Source organism: Gigantopelta aegis, chromosome 10 (assembly GCF_016097555.1).
Source record: "Gigantopelta aegis isolate Gae_Host chromosome 10, Gae_host_genome, whole genome shotgun sequence".
In the NCBI taxonomy this organism is placed as follows: Eukaryota; Metazoa; Mollusca; class Gastropoda; order Neomphalida; family Peltospiridae; genus Gigantopelta; species Gigantopelta aegis.
Window position 1 is genome coordinate 34,276,986 of NC_054708.1, and position 22,146 is coordinate 34,299,131.

The 22,146-nt window shown below is 34.9% G+C and overlaps 1 protein-coding gene across 1 annotated transcript; it reads right to left on the reverse strand.

Annotated features, from left to right (window-relative positions):
• Positions 1-4,157: 4,157 nt before the first annotated feature.
• LOC121383350 lies at positions 4,158-21,837 on the reverse strand. The gene is made up of 11 exons (XM_041513329.1): positions 21,624-21,837; positions 19,339-19,427; positions 18,131-18,226; positions 14,569-15,141; positions 13,279-13,401; positions 11,351-11,469; positions 10,885-10,963; positions 8,344-8,489; positions 8,039-8,144; positions 5,562-5,638; positions 4,158-4,605 (listed from the first exon to the last, which is right to left on the reverse strand). Exons 1-11 carry the CDS (start codon positions 21,700-21,702, stop codon positions 4,551-4,553), a joined length of 1,542 nt encoding a protein of 513 aa, XP_041369263.1. The 5' UTR covers positions 21,703-21,837; the 3' UTR covers positions 4,158-4,550.
• Positions 21,838-22,146: the final 309 nt, after the last annotated feature.

Here is a 22,146-nt window from a genome sequence, read left to right on the forward strand (position 1 = left end):
CATATCTCTTGCCTTGGTTTTATGATTGACTTAGTGGGACAAACTGGGTCATGTTCAGGAGGAAGAGTGCTTGTAGACGCTCACTAGTCTAAAGTTGAGCAATGTGATATGATAGAAAACGGTGCTACCAGTAAAGTTATTTACGAGTACTGTCACTGGTACAGAGTTTTTAAAATGTAAATCTAATTTCGAAGATATTTAAATTAACCACAACTTCTCTTTTTAGTATTGTCTACGGTAGACTTAGATAGAAAATTATTAAAATATGTTACACAGCAAATAGCCCTAGTTTAAAATGTGCCTTTCGCAATCTAGGTGAATACTAGTACAGTGTTTATACACTAAGCCATATTGGCTACTAAAAGTAGTGCAATCATGATCACTAATATTTATACTGATGTGGGCAAAGTGTAGGAATCACAATTCTATTAAAAAAACATACAATTGGCTGCTTGTAAGATAAATGGTATTCTCTCTGTTTGAAACAGTGGGGGGGGGGGGGGGGTGTATGTGCTTGACTTAATGCATTTATTTTTAAGTTAGTGGTAATGCAATATATAATTATATACATTCATGCATTTTTATTATTTCCTCCATTGTACAAAGATGATGATCTGCTGTGCAGAAACCGACACTGTTGCTACATTAACAAGTATTGAAATATTTTTTATTGGTTGGTGAAGTGTGTTCTTGATACAACTAAATCATGTACTTTTGATTAGTTTTCCAATTTGTATCAATTATTTAATTTTTAACAGTGAATGGCATACATTTTTCAGCAATATGTTTTGTTTGGTTTGCTTTGTGTGGTGTGAAGCATGGGTATTCCAAAAGCAAACAATTGTGTGTTCCATTGTCTTTGCTTTGCTTTCAAGATTAATAAATGCTGTAATACTTAGAGATGCAAGCACACTGGATGTTTAGTGATAACCAAGATACTTTAAAATAAAATATTTATGGTGTATAAACAAATCCATTATGACATTCAGATACCTTTCATATTTGTTTGGTCTCTTTCGTGTGCACTTGTATCAATTTCATCTGTGATTATATTGTCACTTGTAACTGGATGAAATAAATGTGTTTCATTACATTGATGTCTTTCGTTATTAAAATGTTATTATATATTGTAATAACAGTAATTAGATGGCTTTAGACAGGTCAGTGTTTGCCTTGATAAACAATTTTTAAAATACCTTTACTGAATTGTGCAACGTTGTCTGAGCGTTCAAAGAAGAATTGCAGATGGTATAAATTGTTTTAAACCAAACATAACAGTTAAATTTGGTGACTATGCTTCCTAATAATTTACTTAACTGATTACAAAATTAGCATGTTCAGTGATTCATGGTTTGTTTGACAATGGCAAATAGAATTAGGATACTAATAAAATTCATCAAGGTCTTTTGGTGTGTGTGCAGTTTAAACTGGTTTTGAACACTTGGTTTTGGTGACCGAGCTTTAAAACAACTGACAATGTATGGTGGAACTCCGTACTCTAGCCATATGCTCCAATGCCCTGAAAATTAAGTCTCATGAGTGATGACCAAACTGTGTATGTTTTATTTTGAATTCTAGTATTTGGTCATCATACTTGAATGCGACTTGAATACGAAAACATGAAATCGTTAATTTTGAGGGACAGCTCTGTGGTAATGTGACCGCCTGATGCACGGTTGGTCTGAAATCAATCCCCTTCAGTGGACCCATCGGGCTATTTCTCGTTCCAGCCAGTGCACCACAACTGGTATATCAAAGGCCATGGCATGTGCTGTCCTGAGTGGGATGGCATATAAAAGATCTCTTGCTATTAATGGAAAAATGTAGCAGGTTTCCTCTCTAAGACTATATCAAAATTGCCAGATGTTTGACATCCAATAGTCAATTAACAAATCAATGTGCTCTAGTGGTGTCGTTACACAAAACAAACTTTTTTTCTTGTTTTTTTCCATTAATTTTGAAAGGGTGTGGTTGTGGCATGTTAAGACACTTGTTTAAGTTTGCCTTGTTGCCCTGCCTTCTGGGTGTAATGCCCTCAAGAAATCTCCATCGGTCACGGATAAATGGTCTTGCCCTCTAATTTGCCAAATTTGAGGCCTGAAAGTGTATTTCAGTATTTAAATTACCAAATGTTTGACATTCAATAGCCGATGATTAATAAATCTATGTGCTCTAGTGGTGTCATCAAACAAAACAAACTTTAACTTTAGTTTATTTTTCTCCCTGTGATGTCGCATATCAGGTGCAGCTCAGTGGTATAGCAGTTGCTTTACATTTTGGTGGGTTCTAGGATATATCCCTCTTAGTGGACCCATTGCCAACTGGTGCTCCATGTTATGTTGTGTGGGAAATGCATGAAAAGACCCTCGTTGCTGTTGCATAGAAGTAACCTATGTGACAGCAGGGGTTATTTCACTAACAAGATCAAGTTTTGTAATACTACATTAAACACCAAGTAGCCACGGTTGAATATTTGTTATAGTGGTGTTAAATAAATAGAGCCCAAAAAGTAAAGTAAAGTTTGTTTTATTTAACGACGCCACTAGAGCACATTGATTTTTTATCTTATCATTGGCTATTGGACATCAAACATATGGTCATTCTGACACTGTTTTTTAGAGGAAACCCGCTGTCGCCACATAGGCTACTCTTTTATGACAGGCAGCAATGGATCTTTTATTTGCGCTTCCCACAGACAGGATAGCACAAACCATGGCCTTTGTTGAACTAGTTATGGATCACTAGTCGGTGCAAGTGGTTTACACCTACCCACTGAGCCTTGCGGAGCACTCACTCAGGGTTTGGAGTCGGTATCTGGATTAAAAATCCCATGCCTCGACTGGGACCCAAACCCAGTACCTACCAGCCTGTAGACCGATGGCCTAACCACGACGCCAGTAAATAGAGCCCGATTTCCAAAGCCTGTTGGCTTTTGTCTAATCTTCACATTAAAAGGCTTTATTCACCAGTTCAACACTCGGGTGGGACGCTTCGTACCTGAAACAGTGAATTAACAAGAGTACCCATGAGGTACATAATACACCCATCAGGAGTTTGATGGAAAACCATATCTATATTAATAAATATGATACGGGTATGATTAAAGTCAAATTATGTGACATTTTTGCAATGGGATGGATGAACAGTTTGTTTTGGACCAACCACCATCCCAAGTTGTTCCTACATGTGGTTTGATGGTCCTGTGTGCATCTCTATGCAAGATATGATCTGGACAAGGATTTACTGTTATGTGCAGTACAATGTGAAAAGTAGGTCACAGTGACCTAGTAATAGTACGCGACACACCGCCCTACCAAGTTGTTCTTACATGCGAGGTTTGATGGTCCTGTATGTATCTGTATGCAAGATATGGTCCGGACAAGGATTTACGGTTATGTGCAGTAGACCGTGAAAAGTAGGTCACAGTGACCTAGTAATAGAACGCGACACACTGCTATCCCAAGTTGTTCCTACAAATAAGGTTTGATGGTCCTGTATGTATCTGTATGCAAGATATGATCCGGACAAGGATTTACTGTTATGTGCAGTAGACCGTGAAAGGTAGGTCACAGTGACCTAGTAATAGTATGTGACAAACCGCCAGCCCAAGTGGTTCCTACATATAAGGTTTGATGGTTCTGTATGCATCTGTATGGAAGACATGGTCCAGACAAACTAGCCTCGGTGGCGTCGTGGCAGGCCATCGGTCTACAGGCTGGTAGGTACTGGGTTCGGATCCCAGTCGAGGCATGAGATTTTTAATCCAGATACCGACTCCAAACCCTGAGCGAGTGCTCCGCAAGGCTCAATGGGTAGGTGTAAACCACTTACACCGACCAGTGATCCATAACTGGTTCAACAAAGGCCAAGGTTTGTGTTATCCTGCCTGTGGGAAGCGCAAATAAAAGATCCCTTGCTGCCAATCGGAAGAGTAGCCCATGTAATGGCGACAGCGGGTTTCCTCTCAAAATCTGTGTGGTCCTTAACCATATGTCTGACGCCATATAACCGTAAATAAAATGTGTTGAGTGCATCGTTAAATAAAACATTTCTTTCTTTTTTCTTGGTCCAGACAAGAAAAAGTTAACGGACAAGTGTCAAAGTCATACAATAATATGACCCATCATTGGTGGGCGTATAAAAATGGCAACAATATGTTAATAACAAAAACATATTTATTAAAACTGTTGTGGTTTGTTTCATATTAATATATTATGTTAAAACATGGAGAAGTGAGATTGCAGTTTTAAAAACAGTCTTTCTTCAAGGTCACCATATTAACAAAACCTTTCTGTATAATTTTGTTCTGTTATTTTCAAAAACAGTGGGTATAGACAAAAGATGTTCGTGTTAAAACAAACTTGATTATTTCGACCACACTTCACAGATGAACTAACAATTATTGCTTCTTGGCTTGATGTGAATGGTCCATTGATACTGTATACTATCAGTGGAATGACTATGATTGATCTTTAACAAAAAGTATATTTTGAAAAGTGTGATTATGGACATTGTTAATGCAAAGACTATTTCCGTAGAGATTGCAGAAGTCAAGAGATGCCAATAGTTGCCATAACAGGCACATGATCTGATGCAGCTTCCTCTCTGAAAAAATAAATATGACAAGTAGTAGTACACGACACAAACTAGTTATTCATAAAAATAAATCACAAACTTAAGATAAATATACTACAGTAACCTTCATTAACAATTTGCATAGGGTACTAGAAATAGTATAAGTATATTCATTGATCCCATATATTAAAACACTTAAAACAGGAATTGCCTCAAAACTGGATGTTTTCCACAGTCCTATGATTTACACAACTTTTAGCATTAAAGTTGACCCCTCTAAACTGAAAACCAGATAAATAATTCAGTGTGTTTAGTTAATGTAAATTGTACCCCTGAGAACTGTAAAATCAGAGTGCAGACCGATATAAATCATTATGTTCAGGGCCCGATCTTTGTGGTAGCCCCAGGTGTTTTAGCTACAAAATCTACTTGGGCTACAAGCATCCCAAAGCCTGGTGGACTACCACTGAAAAATGTTGTTGCCATTAAATGCTTAAAATATCACTTTGGCTGGATTACATGACTGCCAAATCAACTAGTGCAATGTGTGTATGCTCAGATTAGCTGTTAGAAGTGTAATCATATTTATATGTGTCTGGGTATGGTTAGCAAATAACAATTAAGTAATTGAAGGTCAACTGGCAACTATTGTAAACAGGTGCATTGTGTTTACTTGGCATTTTATTCTTGAAATTTAGTTCAGATAGGCTGAGTTATGGTTTGGGTTAGGTGTTTTAATAGGTTCCATATGTAATTAAAAGCTCTTCACAAATATGTTTCTTAAAAAACATGTCTCATAATTTATTTTAAAAATCGACAACACAACATGAATTTAATTAACTATCTTCCTATTGTTTGCATTAGTTTTTATTTTAAAAACGTTTATTGAGCAAAATAAAGAGTAAGAAAAAGGAATGTGATCTATGCATGGCTAAAAGGATGTCAATAGTATTAATTTACGAAAATTAATAACCATTTAATTGTACCTTTTTTTAGCATCATCCAAAACAGTACCATCCAGTATCTCTATCCCTGCTTGTCTTCGTATATAGATGTAGTCAATCTGAAGTAATACAGAGAATGTGTTAGTCAATAGCTATTCAGCCGTTAAAGATATCTTGCTTGAGGTGACAACAAGTGATCTCTAATGTTGACCCATTAATCTTTGTTCTTGACAGACAATCCAAGCAGCTGGGAAGCATATCCAGAAGTTGATGTAAATAAGAAATCAGTGATATAGGAAGGTGCCAAAAGGGGGGGGGGGGGGGGGGGGGGGGGGGCACACACACAAATACATATATATATATATATATATCATATCATATAATATCTTAAATTTTCAGTGCAATCAAAGTATGTGATATTTTTCAGATCACATACTTTAAGAATTTGATAACTTTGCAAATTAGATGTAAATTAGTCAAGGTCTCGGCACTAGGTTTATTGACATTTAAGCAAACGTACTTGGGTGACACTCCATGATTGACGCATGCATTCATAGTCATCAAATAAAAACATTTCAATGGCAATTTGACACTGAAAGCTGTCCAGCGTTCAGAAAACAAAAAACGTTAGGTATAACATTGGTGTGTTTAAAACTTACCCGCTTGTTAAGTTGGTCATTAAGAGTACTGAATGTAAACATTGGTGTGTTTAAAACTTACCCGCTTGTTAAGTTGGTCATTAAGAGTACTGAATGTAAACATTGGTGTGTTTAAAACTTACCCGCTTGTTAAGTGCGACATTAAGAGTACTGAATGTAAACACTGGTGTGTTTAAAACTTACCCGCTTGTTAAGTGCGACATTAAGAGTACTGAATGTAAATATACTGGTGTGTTATAAAACTTAAATAAATTAATATCCGCTTGTTAAGTGCGACATTAAGAGTACTGAATGTAAACACTGGTGTGTTTAAAACTTACCCGCTTGTTAAGTTGGTCATTAAGAGTACTGAATGTAAACATTGTTTCATGTTCAATATGATTCTCACACAAGTGTAATAATTCCTTTATTATCCACATTCCAAGATATACTGAATGTAAACATTGGTGTGTTTAAAAACTTACCCGCTTGTTAAGTGCGACATTAAGAGTACTGAATGTAAAGATCTAATACACTGGTGTGTTGCACGTGAAAACTTACCCGCTTGTTAAGTGCGACATTAAGAGTACTGAATGTAAACACTGGTGTGTTTAAAACTTACCCGCTTGTTAAGTGCGACATTAAGAGTACTGAATGTAAACACTGGTGTGTTTAAAACTTACCCGCTTGTTAAGTTGGTCATTAAGAGTACTGAATGTAAACATTGGTGTGTTTAAAACTTACCCGCTTGTTAAGTTGGTCATTAAGAGTACTGAATGTAAACATTGGTGTGTTTAAAACTTACCCGCTTGTTAAGTGCGACATTAAGAGTACTGAATGTAAACACTGGTGTGTTTAAAACTTACCCGCTTGTTAAGTGCGACATTAAGAGTACTGAATGTAAACACTGGTGTGTTTAAAACTTACCCGCTTGTTAAGTGCGTCATTAAGAGTACTGAATGTAAACATTGGTGTGTTTAAAACTTACCCGCTTGTTAAGTTGGTCATTAAGAGTACTGAATGTAAACACTGGTGTGTTTAAAACTTACCCGCTTGTTAAGTGCGTCATTAAGAGTACTGAATGTAAACATTGGTGTGTTTAAAACTTACCCGCTTGTTAAGTGCGTCATTAAGAGTACTGAATGTAAACATTGGTGTGTTTAAAACTTACCCACTTGTTAAGTTGGTCATTAAGAGTACTGAATGTAAACATTGGTGTGTTTAAAACTTACCCACTTGTTAAGTTGGTCATTAAGAGTACTGAATGTAAACATTGGTGTGTTTAAAACTTACCCGCTTGTTAAGTGCGTCATTAAGAGTACTGAATGTAAACATTGGTGTGTTTAAAACTTACCCACTTGTTAAGTTGGTCATTAAGAGTACTGAATGTAAACACTGGTGTGTTTAAAATTTCCCGCTTGTTAAGTGCGTCTTTAAGAGTACTGAATGTAAACATTGGTGTGTTTAAAACTTACCTGCTTGTTAAGTGCGACATTAAGAGTACTGAATGTAAACATTGGGGTACCCGCTTGTTAAGTGCGTCATTAAGAGTACTGAATGTAAACATTGGTGTGTTTAAAACTTACCCGCTTGTTAAGTGCGTCATTAAGAGTACTGAATGTAAACATTGGTGTGTTTAAAACTTACCTGCTTGTTAAGTGCGACATTAAGAGTACTGAATGTAAACACTGGGGTACCCGGCTTGTTAAGTGCGTCATTAAGAGTACTGAATGTAAACACTGGTGTGTTTAAAACTTACCCGCTTGTTAAGTGCGTCATTAAGAGTACTGAATGTAAACATTGGTGTGTTTAAAACTTACCCGCTTGTTAAGTGCGTCATTAAGAGTACTGAATGTAAACATTGGTGTGTTTAAAACTTACCCGCTTGTTAAGTGCGTCATTAAGAGTACTGAATGTAAACCCCGGAGACTTGTTTCCATGGATGTAAGTCCACACATCAGTTAGCGAGGTAGTTTCACTTAAGATTCTATAATAAAATGAAAAGAAATATTTACATCACTTGCTACAATGGACCGATTCTCCTTGGTTCATTTTCAATACATGGAAACGGACAGGTAAGCCAGGTGGGTACTGAGACATTTAATATTTTCATGGATACATATTTGTCAGTTATCACAAGTCAATGCTATAATAAAGAGGATTGGAAAGCTAACTTGGCAACTTACTGTATTGATTTTTCTTGCGGCTCTGAATTGAAATCGCCGGCCAAAATAGCTACTCCCTTGTGCGTTTGAATGTAGTCCCAAATTTGTGTGACTGATTGCTCCCTTGCTTCATGGCTCAAAGACAAATGAGTGTTGAAAATATGAACCTAAAATAAATCCATTAGTTGGGACAATTATTACAATGGAATGAGGTTGATATGGTTTATGGAGTAAAGAAATTAAGATCAACAAAGACCAAGAAGCTGAAATTACAATTTGGTTTCAACACAACAAACTGTTAAAGAACTACTATAAAAACAGCAAATATAATGAGAACGTTTTGAAAAGGGAAATGTTTTCAGTCTTTTGAACATTTCATTCTTCACTCCCAAGTAATATACATGGAAACATTTTTTAAATCTATGTGTAAGAAAAACATTTAAAATATATACATGGTAATACTTGTATTTTTAGTTATTTCATCTGTGCTTTTCAAGCGCATTATGTATGTATAATTAGGTATCAATGCAGTATTTTTTTTTATGATTTAAATTTATGGGGATGACTAGCACCCATATGTTCAAAGTCATATGTGAGAAAAAAGTTTGACAAAAATAGGCAAAGTGAACATTTATCGGTACATTTCGTAACATTTCGCCAAGTTCAGCTTTAATTTGTAATCGTAATATTTAAATATAAAATACTACTTTAAACAAAACAGTTGTATGTTTCATTAAAAACATGATATTATTAAAGGGACATTCCTGAGTTTGCTGCATTGTAAGATGTTTCCGACTAATAAAATATTTCTACGATTAAACTTACATATTAAATATATTTTCTTGTTTAGAATATTAGTGTCTGTATATTCAATGTGTTTCTGGTCGTCTTAATATTTGTAACAAGCTCAAACTGGATTTTATCTTCAAATATTTTCATACATACGAAAAAACATATTTTAGGAATTAAAATGACATTTAACCTAGTACAAATATTAGAACCATCAGAAACACGTTTAATATACAGCCACTAATATTTTATGCAGAAAAATATATTTGATATGTAATTACAATCGTTAAAAAGTCTCTGTTAGTCGATAACATCTTAACAATTGCAGCAAACTCAGGAATGTCCCTTTAAGTAGTTGATAATGTGTCATTATGTTAAAATGAAAGTAATAATTAGTATTTTCTGACATTACTGGAATGAATGTGGCCAAGGATTAACAACACTTGACTGGTCACAGCAAACAGCAAGACGTGTCGATGTACAGTCTAGTGCCAAAGTGCAAACATGGACTGACATACAGTCACAAAGTGCTAAGTGAGAAATGACACTAAACAAGTCAGGGTTTTGATATGTTGTGTGATTTTCTTTTTTAAATCGGATTAGGTCCAAAATATTATGACAATTTCGACTTCTCACTACTGCTAATAACGTGCCAAATTTAGCCGATTTTCAGCGAAGAAAACATTCATTTCGCAGTCAAGATTAGAGCCTGGAGAATGCTAAGGATTGCATCATTGAGGACATTCCATCACTCTAGTCAGCAATGTGTTAAAATGTCTTCAAGTATATGCTCCAAGAAGGGAACTTTATGGGAGTGGCCTAGCGTTCACTTAAACCCTGGGAAAAACTATGTAATATTTCTTCTGTTCACGAAAGTAATTAATTAACTGTAAATAATTAATTAAAGTCAATAACATGACATTCTTGCTCCAGTGCTTTAGCTTATCATAAATCTTAGCATAATGTTACGTCAGATCGAGATTTTTTGAAAATGGTAGAATTATTTGTCATTACATTATTTTTGTGTGTATGTGTTTGTTGTCATAAAACAAAACAAAAATTCAAATAGATAGTTCCACAGAAAATGGAAGCATTATGCTCTAGTTTTATTATATATATGGTATATATGCAAAATGACATCATTCAAATACAATGTCATTAGAATTACCTATGGGATATGTTTTCTTATAGATTATTTTCACACCTATCAAAATAAGCATTGGTTCCATAGAGTTTGTTTGTTTTGTTTAATGACACCACTAGAGCACACTGATTTATTTATCATCGGCTACTGCATGTCAAACATTTGGTAATTTTGACAGTCTTTCGAGAGGAAACCCGCTCCATTTTATCATTAGTAGCAAGGCATGTTTTATATGCACCATCTCACAGACAGGGTGGCACATACTACAACCTTTGATATATCAGTCATGGTGCACTGGCTAGAACAAGAAACAGCCCAATGGGTCCACCGACTGGGATCGATCCTAGACTGACCATGCATTAAGCGAGCGCTTTACCACTGGGCGACATCCCGCCCCCCTGGTTCCATAGAGAGCAGCTGATGTGTATTTTTCATAAAGATAGTAATTATTAAGTTCATGTTTTGAAAACAGAAAGTGCAAAAATTGCTCCGTTTGTCAAATACAAAATATTTAAATTTATCATGTTATATTTACTGTGTACAGTGCTAACGTGATGGCACCATAATGTCTTGTGATCGACTTTGACACATAAACAAGCGAACTGTAATAAGAAATACAAACTGTTTACCGGTTGTACGACCCCGGCGATGTGAACCTCAACATGCTGACACAGTCTCTGATGAAGATCTGCACTGTTGCTCTGATTCCTAAAAAAAAAAAATTTAATTAAGAATGTTTTAAATAAATTTAAATTTAACTCACATTTAACCTACCTCTGACCCAGGGAAAAAAAGAGGTAGTTGGTCAACAATGAATGAATGAATGAATGCATGTTTAACGACACCTTAGCACAAAAAATACATTGCCTATTGGGTGTCAAAATATGGTAAATGTAAAAATAACACTTGGTCAACACGACGCAGGACTATTACAATAATTTTCAATATTATATATGGTCTTTAATTAAAATTTTGTTTGGAACACCTTTGCTTTTCATGATAAAATACATTCCAACATACAGTGGAAATTGCTGTCAGTTTTTGTTCATGAATACTGAACTACAGATTTACATTATTAAGATCAAAGAAGTATACCTAAAGAGAAGGATAAAGTCGTGGTGGATGATGGGATATCGTGAGAAGATGGCCAGACCTTCCTCTGTTCGGCCATTTTTCAAACTTGTATCCATCACCTGGGCTGGGTGGTATACAAACTAAAATAAGAAATGTTTTAAATGTTATTGTATATACATTACAAAGATGCTGTTCAAATATTTTATGAATTCTTTTATTTCTAACACCAGAAAAATATAGTCTGTAGTGACACTAACACAAGAACTTTAAAATACTGTGTCCATTTTCTGTCATGTCAGTCATATAAACATAGTGCAAGTGGCTTACTTTGGATTATAGGTGCCGTTATTACACAAAAAATGGATTTACAAAATTGTTTTGCAGGTGGCAGATATCCGAGTAGGAAGCACAGTGAACTATGTCCTTACCTATTACACCTTTTTGTTAGCCATGACTAAGTGACACTCTAGAAATGGTGACGTGACACTATTCATTATGCTAACAACTACACTCAAAGTGGTGGCGTGTCACTATTCATTATGCTAACAACTACACTCAAAGTGGTGGCGTGTCACTATTCATTACGCTAACAACTACACTCAAAGTGGTGGCGTGACACTATTCATTATGTTAACAACTACACTCAAAGTGGTGACGTGTCACTATTCATTATGCTAACAACTACACTCAAAGTGGTGGCGTGTCACTATTCATTACGCTAACAACTACACTCAAAGTGGTGGCGTGTCACTATTCATTACGCTAACAACTACACTCAAAGTGGTGGCGTGTCACTATTCATTACGCTAACAACTACACTCAAAGTGGTGGCGTGTCACTATTCATTACGCTAACAACTACACTCAAAGTGGTGGCGTGTCACTATTCATTACGCTAACAACTACACTCAAAGTGGTGGCGTGTCACTATTCATTACGCTAACAACTACACTCAAAGTGGTGGCGTGTCACTATTCATTACGCTAACAACTACACTCAAAGTGGTGGCGTGTCACTATTCATTACGCTAACAACTACACTCAAAGTGGTGGCGTGTCACTATTCATTATGCTAACAACTACACTCAAAGTGGTGGCGTGTCACTATTCATTACGCTAACAACTACACTCAAAGTGGTGGCGTGTCACTATTCATTACGCTAACAACTACACTCAAAGTGGTGGCGTGTCACTATTCATTACGCTAACAACTACACTCAAAGTGGTGGCGTGTCACTATTCATTACGCTAACAACTACACTCAAAGTGGTGGCGTGTCACTATTCATTACGCTAACAACTACACTCAAAGTGGTGGCGTGTCACTATTCATTACGCTAACAACTACACTCAAAGTGGTGATGTGTCACTATTCATTATGCTAACAACTACACTCAAAGTGGTGACATGTCACTATTCATTATGCTAACAACTACACTCAAAGTGGTGACATGTCACTATTCATTATGCTAACAACTACACTCAAAGTGGTGACACGTCACTATTCATTATGCTAACAACTACACTCTAAGTGGTGACACGTCACTATTTATTATGCTAACAACTACACTCTTAAGTGGTGGCGTGTCACTATTCATTACGCTAACAACTACACTCAAAGTGGTGATGTGTCACTATCCATTATGCTAACGACTACACTCAATGTGGTGATGTGTGACTATTCATTATGCAAATAATTACACTCAAAGTGGTGACATGTCACTATTCATTTATGCCAATGACTACACTCAAAGTGGTGATGTGTCACTATTCATTATGCCAATGACTACACTCAAAGTGGTGACATGTCACTATTCATTATGCCAACGACAACACTAAGTGGTGACGTGTCACTATTCATTATGCTAATGACTACACTCAGTGGTGATGTGTCACTATTCATTATGTTAACTGGCCACTTACAAAAGCCTCTGTTGTAAGAGTTGTCTAACCTGATAGGCTGGTAACATTTTTGACAAGTGCTGCACCTGACTGGGTCCCAGCTTTCCTCCACGGCCGGTCTCAAACCGCACTTCCTGAAATACAATGATATCTGGCTGGTGCTCAATAACAACCTGTAATAAATTAAAAAATATATAAATATAGATCAAGCAGTAATTTAATTTTAAAGGAAACATGTTCAAAAATAATTTTTTGAGTGAAAATGGTTAGCATACATATTATGTCTATGACTGCATTAATGGGCATAAATTCAAATAGTAAACTGAATACATACATTACATCCATAATGCCATTTCATTTCCAACAATATCTGGATATCTATGTATTCAAACAGTATTCAAGTAATTATAAATTTGCCCAAGAAACTATTTCTTTCAGGAAAAAATCTGTTGACCCACAGATTTATGAATATCATTGTTTTTTAATTTATGTATTTTATTGTTTTTTAAAATCTATAAAAAGTGCTGATGATATTGTTCATAACTTGATATGCAGTAAGTAACAAATCACAAATTCAAAAATTTATTTACAATATTAAGGATTTACATGAAATTATCTTGTAATAAAAAGGTATGAACCATGCAGTAACCAGTTTATTACATCAGTTAATATACAAATATTATCAGTTTTAAAATATATTAAAATGAAATGAACATTTTAAAATCAAATTAAATTTACATTTTAAAACTAAATAAAAATTTAATTTCGTAACAAAAGGTTTTTACATGCATTAAGATGATCATTTAACTATCCAAGTGTCAATCAGTGATCTAGCACTTCGTTTGTGAGAAATGCAGCAAACTGCAAAAACTAAAATGCAAAAGTTGACACCGTCGTGAAAGTAATACCCATATCTCGCCAGACAATGATTAAAAAAATTATTTACTTTTTAAATTATGTCACATATATGATGATGTTGATGATGGATAACAGTAATCAAATATAATAATGAAAGAAATAAAGTACCATAACATTAAAGAAGAAGGAAGGAAATGTTTATTTAACGACGCACTCAACACATTTTATTTACGGTTATATGGCATCAGACATATGGTTAAAGACCACACAGATAAAGAGAGAGAAAACCTGCTGTTGCCACTTCATGGGCTACTCTTTTCGTTTAGCAGCAAGGGATCTTTTATATGCACCATCTCACAGACAGGATAGTACATACCACGGCCTTTGTTACACCAGTTGTGAAGCACTGGCTGGAGCGATATATAAGAAGAAAACAATCTTAACAGTGATTTTTGTGTTAAAGCTCAACACCAAGATCTTACCTTAGTTAAATGTTTTATTCTTGCTTGGTAGAACACATCTCCTTCCAGGTTCGGAAAGGAGTTAAAGTTCCATATATTGTATGACATCACAGACAGTTGGTGTTGTAAACGTTCCATTTTACAGTGTTTATTATTACCTTCATTCATCTCGGCATTAGAAAAAACTTCAGGTTTGGGACAAGTGTCTTTTTGAAACTCGGCTTTCACTGCTGTAAAATTTCTTGTAACGTACGAGCCATCAGCAGAAATGTCCAGCTCCAGACTTACATACGCAGAACTGGATGCCGTCTTTATAGAATTTGATGTTGAAATGTTCGTGATAAAGTTCAGGGGTGAAAATAATATAGGATTTTCTGATGTGTGAGAATAAATATAATATTTCCATATTGGATACATTGTCACGGTGAAACTGTGTTTTTCCACATTAAAGTTATGATGCCATTCCAAGTAGAAGGAGTATGTCATACCAAATACTACAGGGTCTGGGACTGGTTTGAAAACCTTGTTCTCTCCAACCGTCTCCAATACCATTGGGTGAAACGGTGATCTTTCATCTCTTGTGTATATCAGTTTCTGTACAAACAAAAAATGTTTTAGTACGCTTTTAAAAAAAATACAGTGGGAAACCCACCATAACTTGCACATATGTAAACAGCATCTATATTATACCAATCAGAAACTAGTGGGAACATTATTATATTTACACTGTAGTATGAATACAATGTTTCATAAGCTTTTGTATTTAGTAACAACGCATTAGTGACATGGAATGATGTCATCAGTGTAGTATATATCTAGTATAGCCTCTATTAGAAACATACTTATTTGCCCTTGATTTGCATGTGCGCTAAGCGACCCAAACATGCACTAAATTACTTCCGGCGTGTTCACGCTCCAGTTGCTTGCAACAAAGGCTCTTTGTTACTACTGAATCGTGAAGTAGTCGACGACTTGTTCTTTTATTTTTTGACGTTAATAAAGTTTCCTATTTCTATTATTGTTTCTCCAATTGTGTGCAATCTCCTTCTTTTACGAAAAGAAAATGTACAATATTTTTGGTGCTCAACAGAAATACTTAAAACCACATCTTGGGGAGACCAAAAAAAAGGGGCTCATTGATCAATGATTAACTCATTAAAACGACATCTTAATAAAGTTTTGATATTTGCAATTATGTAATAAAAATAATACAAATGTGATTAATGTTTGCCATTGTTACAGCACTGTATACATATCACTTTTCTTGAAGATTCACAAATAACTGTGGTCATCGGCCATGCTTGCTGTTACCGGAACGTGCCGGAACTGGAAAGTGGTTAGGGGACATAACTCTGCCTAATTTTTCTCGATAATTTCTAATAGAGGCTATATAGGCTTCTCATTTATCAGAATATTGGCTGTATCACACTTGTATGTTAATCAAACTAAGACTAGACTTATACCTCTCCTAATACCTTATATTATTTTCACTGTTAGCTGCATTAACATTGTTGTGAGTCAAAATCTGTTTCATCAGCAACCCTCAAAAATCATGATGACAAACAGCAGCTGCAAAATGTATCTGCAGTGGCATTTTGAGCATTATTGGGTATTTGCCTTGCTATTTATTTGCCATCACAAGATGATCTCAATTTTGAGGGCTGCATCAGTATTTCCATTTCCAACTTTGTTAGCATAATACCATTAATAGTGTTGGGAATCGGTTGCAATTTCATCATTGATCATCGGTTGTAATCGGTTAGCACTAATCAATCGACTTTCGATTATACAATCGTTTAGAATGTATACTTTTTATAGGAAGTTGGAGAGGATCGGACCAATTTGGAACTATGCACCTATTTTTAAAATATATACATGTAAATATTTCATCATCATCATCATCTAAAATGTCTGAAATAGTAATTTTAACTTTTAAATGTTCTTACATTTCCCAAACAGATATCTTTTACATTAGATGTGAATTTTGTTTTAAATGTTCTTACATTTCCCAAACAGATATCTTTTACATGAGATGTGAATTTTGTTTCAGGTTTGTAGAATATTTTGGGGAACAATATAGCAAAAACATAAATGTAGAATTCAAATAACATAATGGATTAATTTCTTCAACAAAGATCTATATCCATAAGCAACTGGAAAGCTACATTTAAGCATTTTATTGTGATAGTTTGTTTGAGTATAGTTTGTTAATCAAATGAAACAAAATTCAAGGGAGAACATAGGAAACTGCTTAAAGTAAAAATAACTATACCTGGACATAAAACATACTGGGATTTGGGTTTGTTTTCACGTGTAGTTAAAATAAAATATTACAATAATCATATTTTTGCCTGTATATATGTCAAATCTATGACTGTTACAGGGCTTCTAGATTATGGTAGCCCACTCCCATGACTAGTGATAATCAGTGTTGGGCTAGTAAATAACTACTCTAACTAGCCCGACAGCCAGTGGAAAAAAAACCTTGTCAAATGCTGTATTTAAGTCTGATTTTGTAAATATGAATATCCCGCCCCCTCTTCCCACCCCCAATTTAAGGGTTTTTAAGCTTTATCTCCCTCTTTATGTGACATATCTGACTATTACTACATGTATTAGTAAAATTGTATTTATTTAAAGTAGGGCTAGTAAATTTTTAATCATGGCTAGTATTTTTTAAATCACTAATCCCATGGCTAGTGAATTTTTATAAAATTCTAGAAGCTCTGCTGTTAATAAAGTTTAATATGTTTATAGTCTTGATAAGAGTAGTTCTTTAACACAAGTGTCAGTTGTATTTGGTGACTCTTGTACTCCGAGGTCAACACAATTGCCACCATGCTAGTAAGTTAGTAACAAGCACGTAGTGATAAAGGAAGAAGAGAAGTAATATCAACCCATCAGATTTCTGTTACCTACAATTTGTATCTCCATTTGAAAGCTATAATATTTGCACATATGGTTGGGATTGGGTACTCACGATGAGTATAAGGTACATGCAGTTCATAATTTATTTTAGTAGACGAATTGTCCACGGACAACTTATCCACTGTTCAATTTTATTTGGCTCGACATGTTTTGATTTACTTTGCTGCCACCGTATGTGGTTGCACACCACTCTTTAATAAAGCCAGTTTTAGTTTCATACTTAAATAGGCCTAATAACTGATATTTTCTTGGTCCCAGTTGTGAATGAATGATAAGAATTTTTTAATGTAACAGATATTTTGATTTTTTTTTAATCAATAAAAATTATAAATAAATACAAATTCTGACAAAGAGCAAGGAAATATTTACTGCGGTTAACATTTTCTGCGACAATCGATTATAAATTTCAAAATCGATCATCACATCGCTAGAGCCCCATCGGAACACCACTAACCATTAATACATCAAATATAACAGTTCTAAGTAAATAAAGAAAATATGTGTGTTATTTTGTAAAAAATTTAATGACAAAAAGAGAAAACAATTTGGCATTCAAATCAAAAGGAATGAAAACCCTTAGTCTGGCTTAGAACTGGTGCTGAATATAGAAAGATAGATGGCGAAACACAGTGGGTGCACAGAAAAAACAACATACCAATTTTCTGACGTTGCCAACTTTATAGCTGTCCCACAAATCTTTATTTTGAACTATATCATTAAGAAAACTCTTCTTCAGGTAAAGTAATGCACACTGAAAAAAAAAAAATTGCAGTTATTAGGGTATCACTGTGTTAAAAGACAAAGCCTGTGATCACAGGGTGTACAGTATGTGAAATAGATGTTAAAATAAGGAAAATAAACTGCAAGTCTGAGAAATCTAGCAAATAACACTCTGACTATTTAAAAATAGAAATCCTTTAGACTGTCTAAAGATAATTCTCAATAAATACTGTAAATATTACAATCTTGTAACAGTTTTTGCATTCAAAGAGTCACAGATGTACCAGTATATGTGTCTGTCTGTCTGTCTGATGGATGGACAGATGAGTTTGGGTGGGTATGGATGGATGGATGGACGGATGGATGGATGGATGGATGGATGGATGGATGGATGGATGGATGGATGGATGGATGGATAGATGGATGAGTTTGGGTGGGTATGGATGGATGAGTTTGGGTGGGTATGGATGGATGAGTTTGGGTGGGTATGGATGGATGGATGGATGAGTTTGGGTGGGTATGGATGGATGGATGGATGGATGGATGGATGGTCATTGATGAAAATTCCATGGCAAAACAAATGCTGGGAAAACTGAAAACATCACAACAATCTGCAATGCACTGCTAATTGCCATGGCTAAATGACAGGGCTTGGTAAATGCCAAAATGTTATAGGTGAGGCATGAAATAAAAAATAAAATTTAAAGAATTTTAGCTATTAAACATATATGGGGGTTTGGGGGGGTTAAAAGGCCATCTTCTGTGACACTATACATTTAAGAAAGAAGACATTCCCAATGGAATGAGTTGTTATGTGATCAATGTTATCTTGGAGTGATCATTAGTCAAATTGATATTGTTTCTAATATCAATTACAAGGTTCCATAGATGGAAATTACCAAGCATAAAACAAGAATAAAGTGTGCAACTATTCATTATGTTGTATGTAGTATGCCAAAAATGGGATCTATTTAAAAATTTGTTTTGGGAAATGAATTTGGCAGTAAATATTAATAAAAAATAGTGTGATATATATAGCACTGGACCTAGAAGTTAAGTAAATTAATAATTTGCTTTTTGGTTACACTTCTTAACTTCGTTGTTTTTTTTGTATATGTGCGACTATTGTTTACTCCAGGATACCTGAACTGCTCCGTCTAGGTCTTTGTCTTTCACTGAGGCTCCAGAAATAACAGACTTCCAGACACCACCATATTCAATGTTATCATAATCTGAAACAACAATTGTTAAAGATTTCAAAGTGAGTTAATTTAACATGTAAACTGCATGGCTAATGAACATTTTGTCTGTTAGTTAAAATGCATATTGAGGCAGATACAATATATTTTCCGAAGGAGCAGGACTCGACCCCACCCCATATAAACGTTGCTTGCCAGTATAGACTTTTTACGATATCATAGCACTATGATAGCTTCTAATACTTCTAAACATTTGGGACCTGGTTCAGTTAAAAAAAAAATCAATATATTCTCTGAAGGAGCAAGACTTGATCTCACCTCCTATAAACTTCATTTGCCACAGTCTAGACTTTTTACAATATCATAGCACTATGGAAGGAAGGAAGGAAGGAAATGTTTTATTTAATAACACACTCAACACATTCAAATAGCTACCTTTTTATTAGTATTTCTACGCATTAAATAAGAACTAAACTGGCCGCTATGTAGCAAAGATCATCGCACGTGCATCAAAAAATGTAGCATGCATCAGCAGTAAATATTTTAAACTCTGTAACCTGTTTCAGTGAGTGAAGCCTTTAGTGGTATAGCTTACAGCCAAAACTTTTTAGTGTTTTATCAAAACATGTATGTTGTTCAACAAAAGATGTACTTATTATAATTTATAAAAATTATTTTAAATATTTTAAAGCAAATTACAAAATGGAATCCTCGAGAACCAATGTTATTGGACAATATTTTAGGAAAACGAATATAACAATTCTGATGTTTTGCAATCATGTCAATATTATAAGTTGAGCAAATGAATAGTTATAATGGTAAAATTGTTTGATTAAAAAATATATGCTGCATTCAGTTTTAAATAAATATATAAACAGATACCCAGAAAGACGTTTATGTTAAAACATATAAGGACCATATATTTTTGGCAAATATCTATGCTATAAAGAGAGTTTTGCCAGTAGATGCCATGATAATCATGTGACTTCAAGAACAAGATAGCAGTACAGCCTCAGACAAAAATAGTTTTTAAAATTAAGTTTTCTTTCAAATAACAGTCTTTGAAAATCATAGAAAAAAGGTATTAAGAAATGTGCCATGTTTATGAATGGGTTAAGTTCAATCTTGCTTTATTTGCTCATTTTAAAGGGACATACCCTAGTTTTTAAACACTAAGGCATATTTGTTACTACATGTATTAGAGCCATTTTTGATAACTGAAATCGTACTTTACATAGATTTTATTGGTTAAATTATCCATTTCCATACATTCGAAGTGTTTTTGGTCATCCTGGTGTTTTTAATATCACAAAATGCATTTCTCATATTTTTTAAAACGCACGTGCGTCTGAGAGGTAACAGTTAAGGAATCAAGTTTTTAATCTATTTTACAAGGGTATTTCATCATTTCAAATTCACAGACTCTTGTTTCACTCAGTTGTAACTTTATCCAAATGTGTTTCAGGTTTGTAGATTAACTAAACTTAGTGTTAATTTTCACGGTTGGAAACTAGGGTCTGTCCCTTGAACCTTATTTTCATGAACATTTCTGTGAATTCTGTGACAGACATTTGTTTACTTTTTCCATGCCAAAGTCAACAACGTCAGAAATCTTCAAAAGTACGTACTGTTGCACACAAACAACGCAACCACCGAAACTGGTCCATGGACGATACCTGTTGCCCACCCCACCCCCCAAGTTATTTATTTCTGAGCTGACTGATTTGTAAATTTAAAAATGCACACAAAAATATTATTTTTCTGTTATTTCCAAAACACTTTTAATTTTCGGAAAAATATCCGCCCGGTCCCCCCTTCCCCTAACCTTAACTCCAACCCTAACCCCAACCCTAGCCCTAATCCCAGCCATAACCCCAACCCTAACCCTAACCCTCAACCCTAACTAAAAATAATAATGGAGGGGACCGGGCGGATATTATACCTAATTTTCTTCTTGGTATAATATCCGCCCGGTCTCCTCCATTATTATTTTTAGTTAGGGGTTCGGGTTAAGGTTAGGGTTAGGGTTGGGGTTAAGGTTAGGGTTACGGGAGGGGGGGACCGGGCGGATATTTTTCCTTCTTCTTACGTCAAACCAAACTGAAGTTATTTACAAAACAAAATAAAATTTTTTTTATAGAATGATGGAAGTCATTGGGACGGACTATAGGTGCACTGCCACTGGGTCGCGCGGAAAATGGGGCGAGTTTAAGTTGATCATACACCTACCGGGTTCGACAGATTGATCATGGACGATGCCGATCAAACAACTCACTAAAATTGTGTATAACTGACAAAAATGTCCCATACTGTGATGATACTGGCAATGGCATTAACATGCCTGTATTTACAATTTCGGAAACCTTGGAAATACACCAATGTACCAAACTCGATATTTCAATTATTTGTTGTTGGTTGTCAATCGGAATACCTCGGTCCGGTACGGAAAAGAAATTTACCGGATATTACGGAACTAATCTGGGACTAGGACTAGGACTAGGAGGTGGCGTTTGGACGCCAATAGGAGAAATTAAAAATAATAGAATTTGTTAAAATTCTAGCGATAAAACAAACAGTTATTTGTGGGGGTTTTTATTATAATAATTTAAATACTGAGTAGTATTACTATTTTAAATTGCATTTTAATGACACTAATAAGTGAATAAGTTTTAATCCGTTTCCGATTTCTTGAGCTCCGTTCCTAATCTTTGACTTCCCGGTATTTTACAAATGACATCCGGTTCTAAAAAGA